The sequence below is a fragment of the Danio rerio genome, chromosome 24 (assembly GCF_049306965.1).
Source record: "Danio rerio strain Tuebingen ecotype United States chromosome 24, GRCz12tu, whole genome shotgun sequence".
Classification (NCBI taxonomy): Eukaryota; Metazoa; Chordata; class Actinopteri; order Cypriniformes; family Danionidae; genus Danio; species Danio rerio.
In genome coordinates this window covers 8089093-8103436 of record NC_133199.1, presented here as the reverse complement: position 1 = coordinate 8103436, position 14344 = coordinate 8089093, and the positions used below count along the sequence as shown (strand labels likewise).

The window sequence follows — 14344 nt, the reverse complement described above, 5'->3', positions numbered from 1 at the left end:
CTAAAAAAACAAACAAAACTCGAGTTATGAAAGCCTGCTCCAGAAGTTTACACTGAGTCAACACTGGATTTCAGTGTCACAGGAAAACAGTATGAAACGTTACGCTACACAGAAAAAGAGACAGACAATCAAACACAAACTAGATCAGAGCTTGCTCCATTATTCATTCATTCATTAATTTTCTTGTCGGCTTAGTCCCTTTATTAATCCAGGGTCGCCACAGCGGAATGAACCGCCAACTTATCCAGCAAGTTTTTACACAGCGGATGCCCTTCCAGCCGCAACCTATCTCTGGGAAACATCCACACACACACACACACACACACACACACACACACACACACTCATACACTACGGACAATTTAGCTTACCCAATTCACCTGTACCGCATGTCTTTGGACTGTGGGAGAAACCGGAGCACCCGGAGGAAACCCACACAGAAACACCAACTGAGCCGAGGTACGAACCAGTGACCCCGCGACCTTCTTGACGTGAGGCAACAGCACTACCTACTGCACCACTGCCTCGCCCCTTGCTCCACTATATTTTTAAATATTCTTAAGACCTTTAAAAGCCTGGTTTACACTTCTGCGTTGAGTGATCGGCGTAGCCCACGGCGCATTTCTTGCACGTTGCTGTGCATTTATACTTCTGCACACTGAAACCAGAAGTTTACATACACTGTATAAAAAGGCACATAACCATTTTAAAAAAGTCAGATGTTAATGTGACTAAACCTTTTTATATAAAAAAGTCAAAAGTTACACTTTTTTTGTTGTTATAACTTTTCCTGAAAGTCAAGTTTATTTACAATAAGATTATTATGCCTCTAAAAAAAAGCTCAGATGATGATGTCAAGGTTTTGGAAGTTTCTGATTGGCTAATTGACAACATTTGAGTAGATTGGAGGCACAACTGTAGAATAGTATTTAAGGAAAACCTTAAACAAACTGCTTCCTTGTGTGACAACATGGGAAAATCATCAAGCCCGAATCAACAAAAAAGCAAGATTACAATTTGCTAAATTACACTGGGAAAAAGAATAATTTTCGGAGACACGTCCTGTGGTTTGATGGAACTAAGATTAAACTGTTTGACCATAATGGCCCGTGTTACATTTAAAGGACTAGGGAAAAAGCTTACAAGCCTAGCAAAACCATCCCAACAGTGAAGTGTGCTGTTGGCAGCATCATGTTAGGGGCTGTTTTACTGCATGAGGGACTGGTCCACTTCACAGCATAGATGGCATCATAAAGAAAGAACATTATGTAGAAATACTGAAGCAACATCTCAAGACATCAGCCAGGAAATTAAAACTTGGCCACAAATGGGTCTTCCAAACTTGACCCTAAGCATACTGCCAAATTAGCTAAAATGTGCTTTAGGGACAGCAGAGTGAACGTTTTTGAGTGGCCATCACAAAGCCCTGATCTCAATCCAGTAGAAAATTTGTGGGCAGAGTTGAAAAAGCTTGTGCGAGCAAGACAGCCAACAAATCTGACTCAGTTACATCAATTCTGTCAGGAATGGGCCGAAATTCTTTCAAACTAATGAGAGAAGCTTGTTTAAGGATATCCAAGCCATTGGACCAAAGTTATACTGTTTAAAATCAAAGCTAAAAAATACCAAGGAAGTGTGTGTAAACTTTTGACTGTCTAGAAATGAATAACAAAATCTCTCATTATTCTGGCATTTAGCAAATGTAAATCATTTAGGTAATTCTAACAGACCTAAAATAGTAAACGTTTAGTATGATTTACCATCAGACATTTTTTTTTAAATGGTTATGTTCCTTTTTTTTAGAGTGTATGTAAGCTTCTGGTTTTAACTGTATTTGATCCCCCAGAAGTTCATTTCCAAATTCTTGCTGTTCACGGAAACTGTTGTATTCGGAAACTGGGTGATGGCAGGGGTTTGACACACAATTCCCTGGCCATTCACAACAACTCTGATCTAGGTCTCTGACCCACGTAGCGCATCAAAGGAAGCACTACAGGAGTCAGAGTCTCAAACAGAGGTCAACATGAGGTGCAATAGTTTATGGCAAACTACGGACAGGACGGCCATAAAGATTCAGAAGATGGTATGTAAGAGATCACATTCTTATCATAGTAGCAATATATAACACCACGTTAAAAACTAACTGAAGCATATCTTAATGGTAATGATGCTAAAAGGGTCAGAGATGATGATAAATTTACAAAAATGAACATTATTATTATTATTAGCAACTTTATTAGTCTTTTATTTATTTATGTTTCTGGAGAAAGTTTCATTTCTTTTAGTTTGGCTGGAGTAAAACTATACTTTTAATTAAAAAAAAAAAGTTTAAGGTCAAAATTATTAGCCCCCTTAGGATTTTCTTTTTAATTGGCTACAGTTTAGTTTAATTTAGTTTAGTTTAGTTTAGTTTTAAAGCGCAACAAAACAACAGTTGTTGAGCATTGTGCTGTACAAACTTAGATTACAGACACATTATTAAAAACAAGCAAAAACAGAATAAAACAACAGAGTTCATTCAACATACCACACAACATCAAAGATAAATAACAAGACACCAGATAGGTAATAGGATCGATTTTCTGCCAATTTAAAAGCTCTTCATAGGAGGTGTAGTTTAAGTTTCCCTCTGAACAAATATTCATTGGAAATTGTTCTAATGGACAAAGGTAGCCCATTCCACACCTACTACAGAGAAAGCACACACAGACACAACGTTGCTGAGTCTTAAACTGTTAATTGACCATAACGACGTGTTTTCCTTGCCTTGCCGCATTTGGTTATTTTGTTTGCTGCCTTTACGGTTAGGGTTATTTGTTTGCACTTGTTTGTTTCCGTTTCAACTTTTATTTGCGAGGCGATTTCAGACAAAATTCAGATGGAGGGCAGGAAGTGATTCTTTCACATAGGAATTGCTATCAGAAGATCAGAACGTTTCTGTTTTATGTTGTTTATAGTTGTTAAAAGAAATGCCGAACAGCTTTTAGAGACTTCCAAAAAGTTTTGCTCATAAATGGGGGAAAGTTCAAGAAACATGTAATAAACATTTTTCAATAAATCCATGTGTACAAACTTTCGAATGCGATAATTTGAACGCGATAATTTATTTGCCAGCAATAATAAAGATTATATAGGCCAAGCTATGTGTATGCATACGTTAATGTGTTATATAAAAATCAGATACAAACGCCACCACACTTATATAAAATCCAGGAGAATATAAATAACGTACAGCCATGTAATCGCTGTAAGGAAATCTGTCTTGTTTTGCAACAATCCATGTCTTTACTGGTGTTTTGGAGGAATAAACAACCATACGGTTAACGACTATGCAGCGGTGAATGTTTGTTAATGGCAAGTTCATCGACAGAACAAAAAGAAATGCAACCCTTACAACAAAACTAGACGGTTATTATTGTGGAGCACTTCTTTTCACCCTTACAAAAGTAAATAAATAATAACAGAGACTCTGCGTCCACACTTTTGTATGCGTTCATCTGTTATTTCGTGATGTCTGGAAGGTATCTGCATGGGGAAAAAACTATAATAATGTATAATTAACATGTTTTTAAAACCTTTCCCAGAGATGGGTTGCGGCTGGAAGGGCATCCGCTGCGCAAAACTGGATAAGTTGGCGGTTCATTCCGCTGTGGCGACCCCGGATTAATAAAGGGACTAAGCCGACAAGAAAATGAATGAATGAAAGAATGTTTTTGAACCACATAGTAAAGTGTATAATGTGTTCAATTCTTTGCGCGCGCATCCTGAATGTTTACAAACTGGTCATTTGTCTATAGTGTAGAAAACTGAAGCCTATTGAATAATTTGTGTATTACTATAGTTGTGTTGTACGCAGTGGCGTAGCGGACAGGTGAGCCTGCGTGATAACCTCCTCACACCCCCCTTCTTCACTTCGCACGATCATAACCCTAGCATCTCCACCAACCCCCACGCTCACCACCTGGGGTTTTCACTTCGTGCGATCATAAGCCTCGCATCACCCTACCCCCAGTCTTCACTTTGCGCGATTAGAAGCCTCGCGTCTCCAACGCCCTCCTTCTGGGAAGCCCTCGCTTTAATTCTTTCAGGTGGACCCAAGCACTGGTTGTACTACAGCAACAATATAATGCTTATGACAGTTTAATTCAAGTACTTATCTTTAGTATGCTTCCATATGGTATGTACTTCAATACTTTTCATGTAACGTAATAGCTTATACAGTATCTACCGCCTTGATGACAGGCAAATATGTTTAAGTTCAGTGAAAACTCGGCCCTCTTTATTATATAAGGATCATTCCCATGTGGCTATTTTTTCTTCTATCTCCTTTGAAATATTGTATAAATCGCAAAAAAACAGACTTTCCTCTACGCCTCCTATTTAGTTTTTTACTTTCTGCCCTCGATCTGATTTCCATGCGTCACCAAAACCACGTGATTAAAAACAACCTATAGCTGTGTCTGATTGGTCAGTGTCTGTTGTCCCAAGCAAGCCGTTACCTGTTGCGCTAGTTTCAAGTGTCTTGTTTCAAATCACACTCTCTTTATCCTCACACATAATAAAACAATTCACTCCTAAATCAGTATTTAATTTATTTATTTCTTCTGGTTACGCATTTGGCAAGTGGTTTTATCACATTTTCTCTTCTTCATGTCAGGTTTATTTGGCATTAAATCACTCTGTCAGTTTTATTTTATGGTATACTAGGAAAATGTATTTTATAGTATGTTGGATCTAATCTTCTTTGGACTGATCTGACTTTTATAGAGGGGAGGAAAGGAAATCTGTCTGCATTGCTCTGTAGTTCCAGGGTATTTAGAGAACAGCAGTAATTTTGTGGTAATTGCGACTGTTAAAAGATGTCTGATGTCTCTCAGTGTCTTGAGACAACCAGATCTTCTTCATGGTGAATGGCTGCAGTCAGAAAGCCAATACCTGCACGTCAGTAAGAGAATTATACGGAACAGAGAGGAATTTTGTGAGTCTCTGTGTGTGTGTGTTTTCAACAATTCATGCACAAAGTCTGGTGAACTTGCACACTATAAAGTGTGTGTATGTGTACAGCCTCACAGACATTACAAGAATCAGCTGTTCTGTCTTTAACAGGCGTAAAACAAATCCATTTTCACTTGAGTGCCGACACAAGCCAACGACCTGTCAACAAATATTATAATGCCTTTTTTTTTGTATAAGGAGGAAATTCCATAAAATGGAGGAAATGGTCTGGAAAATAAACATTCCCATTCTTTTCGCCATATAGAAACATTAATAAAGGCATAATCCACGAACAGCTGACAAAACATTTTGGGATAGACTAATGGTACTCTGTGCTTTGGCAACCTCATAAAAGGAGATATCCCAACCGCGCTAGTAGAAGGCGCAGGCTTCAACACACTCACAGCCTGAGAATGACATAACAAAGATGCTTCCACTTGTTTTTTTGTTTTGTTTTTTTTTCTTGTAGACAAGTATATTTAACAAAACATAAACAAACTTACCAGTTTTTAATTTCATGTAGTGTGTGGGAAAAAAAGAAGTCAAATGAAGCAACACTATCACTTTTTTATCTTGAGTAAAATAGGCTAAAGTATAAATTGTGAAAAGTGTTTTCGTAAAATTTGATGTTTAATCAGAAATTTTCTTTAAGATGTATAGCACTAGGCTCATTTCAACCACATAGGTTTGGTTTAAGTGAAGTTTATTTATAAATTAATTTGATTGATGATTGAATGATTGATAGCACCTGTTCCACATTAGCTTAAACTGATTTACCAATCAGAAAACTCCTTAACCACTATAAATAACCAGAGTATCTAATGCCGAATTCAGACTGCGTGATTTTAGCCCCAATTTTGGCTTGCTGACAGGTTTTGAGAAAGTGCCGACAAATGCCTGAAATTACAGTAAAATCGGTGCTCGTGCACATGAGTGACGATCACACATATGAACTATCAAAGAGGCGGTCTGAGAGAATTGCCGATGAGTCGCAGATGACTGTGAGATATTTATTGTGCTAAATATCTGGAGCTGTCTGCGACTCAAATCCGGCCGTGTGAAATGAGTTTTGACTGAAAATAACATTGGTGATCACCTACAGCCAATGAGAGAGCAGCACTGAGGATCTCACGAGTTCAGGACTCTCTCCTGGGACAGCATGCCAAACACGCTCCATTATCAATCATCTGCTAAGGGCAAACTATTGAAACTATAATATATACTACCCAAAATCAGAACAGGTAAAAATGTAAACCGAAAGTAGAGAGTGATTTGACCTGTATTGCATTGCAGACGATAAAACAAACCTTATTTAATGTGTTCCTCGTGATTTTTTGTAGTTTTTTTTTTTACCTCTTAGGGCTTAGTTACGGAGACCCGGAAGGGATGTGATGATGGGGAAAAAAATGGGTAAAAGAAAAAAAAAACTGTGATAGGAAAATATATATATATTAAAGTTTTTGCATTTCCTCTCAAAGATGTTTTGCGTTCCCTCGCAAAACTTTTTTTTTTTTTTTTCCACAAACACTTCCTGTTCACTTCATACATGTCAACCCTGCCGTTTTCGCCGGGACTCTCCTGTATTTTACTGTTCTATACTGCTATCATCCTATCATTAAGTATTTTCTCATATTTATTGTGTACTTCTTGATTTATTTTAACAAAAGTGTCTGGAACTAAATTAATGTAAATAAAGCATTTTCAACATTTTAAAAAAAAACTGTGTTATTAATTTACACAGCCATAACTATAAAATTAATATTATTACTAGTGGTAGCAATAGCAATACCAGAATGGAAAAAATAACATTTAATCAAAATAACCCAATGCATTGGGTTAAATTATATAATTCAATGCACTGGGTTAAAATAGCCCATAGTTGGAAAGGTGCTATAATAACCTATAGTTGGGTTATTTGTTGGGGTATTTTTAACCCAACTTTTTCAAGAGAGTAATAGTTCAGCATGCTTTCACTTTCGTATTTGACACGAAACATACATTTGCCAATAGGAATGATGACATCCTGCCATACTCGTAATTCTTTCTTTATTATTATGATTGAGACAGTTGGACTTATTTCTCGTGAGAGAATCAACAAATCACTTCTCTGTTGAAATTTAAAGAGACATCACTGTCAGAAATATAATCACTTTAAACACATTTAAAAGGAAGTGATAAACTCTGCGGACCCGGTACCAGGTCCGTGACGTCATCGACTTTCGCTTTCAGATTTAAAGGGCTAGCGTTGCACCAGACCCCCGTAAGTGGTGTCGTTTAAAAGTGTAGAATCTATATTTTATGCACATATGCATCACTTTGGTTTTTATTCTACTGTACAAAAGTTATTTACACTTAATTACACAGTATTTTGGATACCCAAGCTAGGTATTTTACATTGGTTCATTTTCATATTTTTTTATATGACACACGTACAAGTTATAGCTCAAATGAAAGCTCTTGCCGGTGCTCATACAGTTCTAGCATTCTTTTTACTGAATTATATTAATATACCAAACAGTTGTTGAATGAATTGTGGTGTTTCCATGGTGCAGAATTGTAAACAATACATTCATGATCAATAAGCAGCCCCAGATAGCACAGACAGCTGTCATCTCTTACCCTATGCTCTGCCCTTCAGGGCCATTCTCCTCAGTTTTTGATGTGATGTGCAAAAGTAATCCTTTTATATGTCTGACGTGGTCCAAACACAGTGAATTATGTTTGATCAAACAAAAGAATAGTGAAATATGTAAAAAGGGATCGGTCTCTGTGGCTTGTATAACACCTCTCATCAGTTGGAATGCAATAACTTTTGCATAGATTATGGTAGAGACATTTTTCTTATTTCCTATGATTACAGACATAACCACCAGAATTAATTACAGCACCCTAGACCACACAGAACCTAAAAGGTACACTTTCAAATTAGAGTTTATAAAAAAAATACAAAACCCGCCTCTTTTTTTAGGTGTTTATTATAACACAGACAACATATACAGTTATTTTAAACACTTTCAATAGTGTTTTATGAAAATTCAAAGTTTTTTTTTTAAAATGATACCAAATTTTTGCATTTACACCTCTGCATGTGGATTTGGGAAGCTTTTAAATTTGTAGAGTTTAAGCGGTTAAGTGAAAGTGAAAGACTGAGATAGCAATTTAGACAAATATTAGTATATCAATGCAAATCAACCAATCAATCAACTCAAAACTGATTTAAAAGGATAATTAGAGTAAAAGGCTTTAAGGTGTAGCCAAAATGACACACAGGGACCCTGAGTGGCCAACTGCATCAAATATACACTCACCAGCCACTGTATTAGATACACCTGTCCAACTGCTTGTTAACGCAAGTAGACATGAGCCCCTTTCACACAGTGATACCGGTAAATATCTGGAAAATTTCCGGAACGACTTTACCGGTATATTCAAAAAAGCGCTGTTCACACAGGCGAGGACGTTACGGAAATTTTCCGGAAAAGAGCATTTACACATCCATTCCAAAATACCGGTAAATTCTGACATCATTCACCACAAATGAGCTTTAAACGGCTGCGCTTGTATTTGTAAACATTTGACTAAATTACAAACTCTGTGGATGATCAATATTGTGAACAACTTTCGCAGGATCACTTTCGCATGTCGAGATGTTCATAATATGTGCGTGTGCAGGCGCTCACAGGCTGTTTCACAGGCACACGCAAAGCTTAAAGGTAAACAAACAACGGCTTATCATAAGCATCTCATCGATGATTATTTACACAGTTGGCATTAAGAAGAACATATAAACGTTACCTGACTATCTTCTAGCAGCTAAATGTGTCTGGAAAAATATTCAAAGGCTTTTATTCTCACAAACCGCGCGGACGTAAATGCGTCTGACTGTTGTGATTGGCTAAAGCAGACGTCTCACGTCAGCACGTTCTAGACGTGCACGCGCTTATTACGGCAATCTTCCATCTGCATTCACACAGAGCAGCATTCCGGCAAATTGCCGGTAATGTTACAACTTCTCTTTCCGGAAAATAGCCAGAACGAATTTACCGGTATTTTCAAAAAGGACCTGTTCACACATACAACCTTTCCGGAAAATTGCCGGTAATTTTTTGGAAAGGTCTGTATGTGTGAAAGGGGTTATGGTCAAGACGATCTGCTGCTGTTTAAGCAAAGCATCAAAATGGGGAATTAAGGTAATTAAAGGGTGCTTTCACACCTGTAGATCAATTGTTTTGTTCCGAAATGGATTAAAATTGTTACAATGTTGCACTTTGTTCTTGGTGCGGTTTACTTTTACACGGCCAAGTTTCTAGACAGACCAAAATAAATAAAACAAGTCACGTGCTAGTAAACTTTCCTCACAGTGGTCAGAGTTGATTCTATTTCTTTATAATAGCTCATTTTAATAAGCTGAACTGTTTGCTAATGTATTTCCTGCTAATGTAAAGGAGGGATCCCTTATTATGGTGGGCATATCCCTTATTTTCACATCTCAATGTTGACAGGTATGATTTAAGAGTACCTTATTTAACAATCCTACAGGACCACTTCTGGCCCATTAAGGGGTCAGAAGCAGAACATTTGGAACCAACTGCATTTGGTACAGACATAGGTGCTGTGTGTTTTGAGGTGGTGTTTGTGGTTGCTCCTTCAACTGTGGTTACCTGTGTCTATGTGTGTGTGAGCATGCCAGGCAGAGAGACCTGTTAGAGCCATCTGTGTGTGCTGCGGCAGGTGTGTGTGAGCTCAGGGCTGGCCAGAGACACAGATTTAGAGGAGGAAGTCTGTGTCAGACAGCAGAGATGGATCTCCCCTAAGGGATCTGATAAATAAGGAAAAAATATCTTTGAAAAAGGAAACGCAGCTGTTTCCAAAGGAGAAGTCAAAATATTGGTGGCTTGCATTCCAGAGCAGCAAGTACAACAGCCAAAGTCTATCTCTCTCTCTCTCTCTGTTTTTGTGTGTTGTCTCTAAAGGAAAGGACATGTTACAAGTGTGAATCCCAACCAATAGCATGCTTAATCAATACCACTCCAACAAACAAATAATAACCTGACTTCTAGTAGATCACTTGGTATCAGAAGTGGCCAATATGACAGGCGAAGGCCTCTAGATTACACTTATTTTATTAAAATAAAATCTGATCATGCTTTGATTTTTATTTATTTAATTAGGACAGTAAGGTCTGACTTTGCCTAGACAAAATCTTGTCACTTAACAAAAATAATGTCCAACATAGAATATAAAGTCAAGGTGTGGTGGAAAAGCGATTAATATTGTGTATGACTCCTATGAGCTTGGAGGACTGCATCCATACATCTCTGCAATGACTCAAATAACTTATTAATAAAGTCATCTGGAATGGCAAAGAAAGAGTTCTTGCAGGACTCCCAGAGTTCATCGAGATTCTTTGGATTCATCTTCAATGCCTCCTCCTTCATCTTACCCCTGACATGCTCAATAATGTTCATTTCTGGTAACTGGGCTGGCCAATCCTGAAGCAACTTGACCTTCTTTGCTTTCAGGAACTTTGATATGGAGGCTGAAATATGAGGAGCGCTATCCTGATGAAGAATTTGCCCTCTCCTGTGGTTTGTAATGTAATGGGCAGCACAAATGTCTTGATACCTCAGACTGTTGATGTTGCCATCCACTCTGCAGATATTTCACAAGCCCCCATACTGAATGTAACCTCAAACCATGATTTTTCCTTCAGCAAACTTATCAGAAAAATCTACTTTCTCCCACTTTTCCAACTGATCAACTAGAAGTCAAGTTCTTATTTGTTGCTCTCACAACTGAGACCGACAACAAGACTTTTGTCAGGTAGTGTATACATATGTACATATCTAAAGTTTAGGATGTGCACTAAAGCTCAAATTACACTTTGGTTCTTCCTACACTGAAAAAAATTATTCGAAGATGATTCCTTGGATTTACTCAATTTCTTTACGTTAAGAGGTTGTAAACAATTTATTTGGGCTGAATTTAAACAAACAAATTAAGTTGAACATTACTAAACTTAATTTGTTTGTTTAAATTCAACACAAACTAATTGTTTGCAACAGTTCTGCATGCAACACTTTTTTCACTTAAAATGGGTTTTGTTTGAGTTACATATTCACAAATATACTTTGTTTATAAATGCCTGTGACTAATTTGTCCTCATGTTGCGTTTGGATAATTTTGACCTTTTCCTCTAAAAAAATAAAAATGATTTTGTGAAATCGTTTTTCACATTGCGATAAATCCTGCTCACAAAATTCACAACAACTTCCCCAAATAGTTTGTATAATTTCTGTGTGGTTTTAGGATTTTGTCCCCACCTTGTTACACTCATGGTGTGCCCAATCAGAAAAGACCCGTCTAACAAATAAAACTTATAAATCTCTTGTGAAGTGAAATGAGGTTGCCCATACTCAAAATTGGTCCTCTTTTGACCCATCCAAGTGCACACACACACATGAGTTAGAGGAGAAAACACACAGTGAGCTGCGCCCGGGGAGCATTTATGCCTTGCTCAAGGGCACCTCGGCTGAGTACCGAAGATGGAGAGAATTGTTTATTCACATTCCACACCTTTAATTCCTGCCATCACTGGAAGTCAAGCCTGCAACCTTTCAACTACAAGTCAAACTTCCTAACCTCCTACATTACCACAAAATAGCAGACTCAACCTCTTTGTCAACTTTATTTTTTCTTCATTTAAGTGAAGTTTATTCATAAACTAATTTCGAGAGGAGCACGTGATTATGATTGAACACGGCTGGTTCTGCATTAGCATGCTTGATCCACCAATCAGGCCATTCCTAACCACTATAAAGAGCCAGGGTTTTCTCACTACAGTCATCTTCGATTTGAAGAATCCCCCCTTCCACCCCTACCTTTTCACCTTTCCCTCCATAGGGCAGCACGATGGCTCAGTGACTAGCACTGTCGCCTCACAGCAAGAACTTCACCGGTTCTAGTTCCTTAACAGGCCGGTGGTCGTTTCTGTGTGTAGTTTGCATGTTCTTCCCGTGCTTGCGTGGGTTTTCCCCGGGTTCTCCGGTTTCCTCCCACATTCCAAAAACATGTACAACAAGTTAATCGTTAAATCTAAATTTCAATACAGGTAATCTAATAATGCAGCATATCTTTTAATAGCCTTCAATCTTAATCTTTAGCTATTATAATAAAAAAAGGGGAGTTGTCGAGATCTACCTGAGCTCGAGGCTCCCCTCTCTTCCTCCAAACGGGAGGGAGCCCAGGGCTCAAGAACCTTCGAGCTCAGGGCTCTCTCCCGGGACAGCATGCCAAACTTGCTTATAATCAATCATCAGCTAAGTGTGAACTCTTGAATTAGGATGGATGTTGGTAATTTGATCACACATACTTGAAACCAAATGTAAAAAAATAAATAAATCAACATAGCAGATAGCTAAAGCAGTTTGAAAAATAAATAAATAAATAACACGTACTGAACTCTTTATTCAGTATTCAGCTACGCCTACAGTTGGTATATCCAGACTTTCATTCTATGACAAAATACATGCAACTAAGCAACTAAGAGGCCTGTTAAAGACAACTATGATCATACATAACTTCCCTGCTCTTCTGCTACACATTTAAAAGTACTCAAGGGGATTAATAGGGATACAGTACATGCGTTTGTCTGTACACTTTTAATGCTTATATTAGCCCCCCTTTGAGTTTTTTTTTTTGTTTGTTTATTTATTTTTTTTTAAATATTTCCCAAATTATGTTCAACAGAGCAAGGAATTTTTACAGTATGTCTGATAATGTTTTTTCTTCTGGGGAAAGTCTTATTTGTTTTATTTATGTTAGAAGAAAAGCAGTTTTTAATTTTGAAACACCATTTTAAGCTCAAAATTATTAGCCCTTTTAAGGTGTTTTTTTTTCCGATAGTCTATAAAACAAACCATCATTATACAATAACTTGCCTAATTTCCCTAACCTGTCTAGTTACCCTAATTTACCTAGTTAAGCATTTAAATGTCACTTTAAGCTGTATAGAAGTGTCTTGAAAAAATATCTAGTCAAATATTATTTACTGTCATCATGGCAAAGATAAAATAAATCAGCTATTAGGGATGAGTTATTAAAACTATTACGTTTAGAGATGTGTTGAAAAAATCTCTCCGTTAAACAGAAATTGTGGAAATTCTGACTTCAACTGTATGTTAAAAAGTATATGTCTAAGCGCACAATATTGTTTTGCTCTTGTTATTAAAGGTTTGAACTCTGTCAGCTATTTAACTGATTCAGGACAAGATATTTGACTGTCCTGCAGAGCATTAAATGAACAAATATTCACTGCAGCCTGAAGAAAACAGCAGAGCCATAAGTGCTCACCCATTTCCTATTCACTTGTAGAGGCCACTAGGTGACATTCCGCCACGGGTGGAGTTTGTGTGTGTGTATAATGTCAGTGAAGGATCAGTTACTTACAGAATTGGGTCAATTTGTTAAAATATAATTTTATAGACAGTAAAAGTTTTCGAATGAGTGCATTTCTCCACTCATGCGACTGATACACTTTAGTAATACAAGCAACAAATGCGTCAGAGTCAACTTCAAGGGCACCTATGATGCAAATAAACCTTTGTAAACAGTTTGGACACAAATGTCTGTATATAATGTGTCCACACAGTCATATTGGAGTGATATAAACTTAACAAGTCTCTTATTTAAAAATTTCCTGAGATAAAATAGGACCCAAATCTCAGGGATTTTTAGGCCCACCGCAATGTGATGTAGGAGTGCAGTTTTCCCTGCCCACTGAATTGATTGACAGATGCCATATTTCTGACCTGTAATCCACAAATGGTTCCATTTTACTCATTTTCCTTCAGATAATTTCCTGCTTTATCAGGATTCACCACAGAGGAATGATCCATCAATTACTCTAGCATATGTTTTACCAGCGGAAATCCTTACAGTCGGTCCTTACAACCCCTTAATGCTGGGAAATACCTACACACTTTCACATCCACACACTACTGCCAATTTAGTTTTATCCAATTCACCTGTACTTCATGTCTTTGGAATGTGTCGGAAAACTGAGCACCCGGAGTAACCCCACACGAACATGTAAACTCCACACTGAAAGGCCTCTTGGTCCAGCTGGGGCTCAAACCAGCGACCTTCTTGCGGTGAGCAACCTATTTCAATTTTCTGTTATGCCTTTTTTCGCAGATGGAACAGTAATATCTAGAAAGTCGGAATTATATCTTGAAGGTTGCAGGTTTGGTTCTCAGTGCCAGCAGGAATTGCACAGGAAGGAACTGAAGTGAATAAACAGCGCTCACTTCAACCTTCAATACCCAATCTGAGGTACCCTTGCGGAAGG

The 14344-nt window shown here is 37.6% G+C and overlaps 1 protein-coding gene and 1 long non-coding RNA gene across 5 annotated transcripts in view; both read right to left on the bottom strand.

Moving 5' to 3' along the window:
• Positions 1 to 14344, bottom strand: part of bmp6 (bone morphogenetic protein 6) — a 78957-nt gene that overhangs the window by 49810 nt on the left and 14803 nt on the right. For 2 of the 4 annotated variants that reach the window (XM_073940341.1, XM_073940342.1), the window contains exon 1: positions 5499 to 5676. In XM_073940341.1, the coding sequence (XP_073796442.1) occupies positions 5499 to 5514 (16 nt within the window). In that variant the 5' untranslated portion in view covers positions 5515 to 5676. 4 annotated transcript variants of the gene reach the window in all.
• Positions 7843 to 12425, bottom strand: LOC141380820 (uncharacterized). The gene is made up of 3 exons (XR_012399711.1): positions 11076 to 12425; positions 10503 to 10894; positions 7843 to 10421 (listed from the first exon to the last, which is right to left on the bottom strand). It is a non-coding gene; the product is annotated as an uncharacterized lncRNA (long non-coding RNA).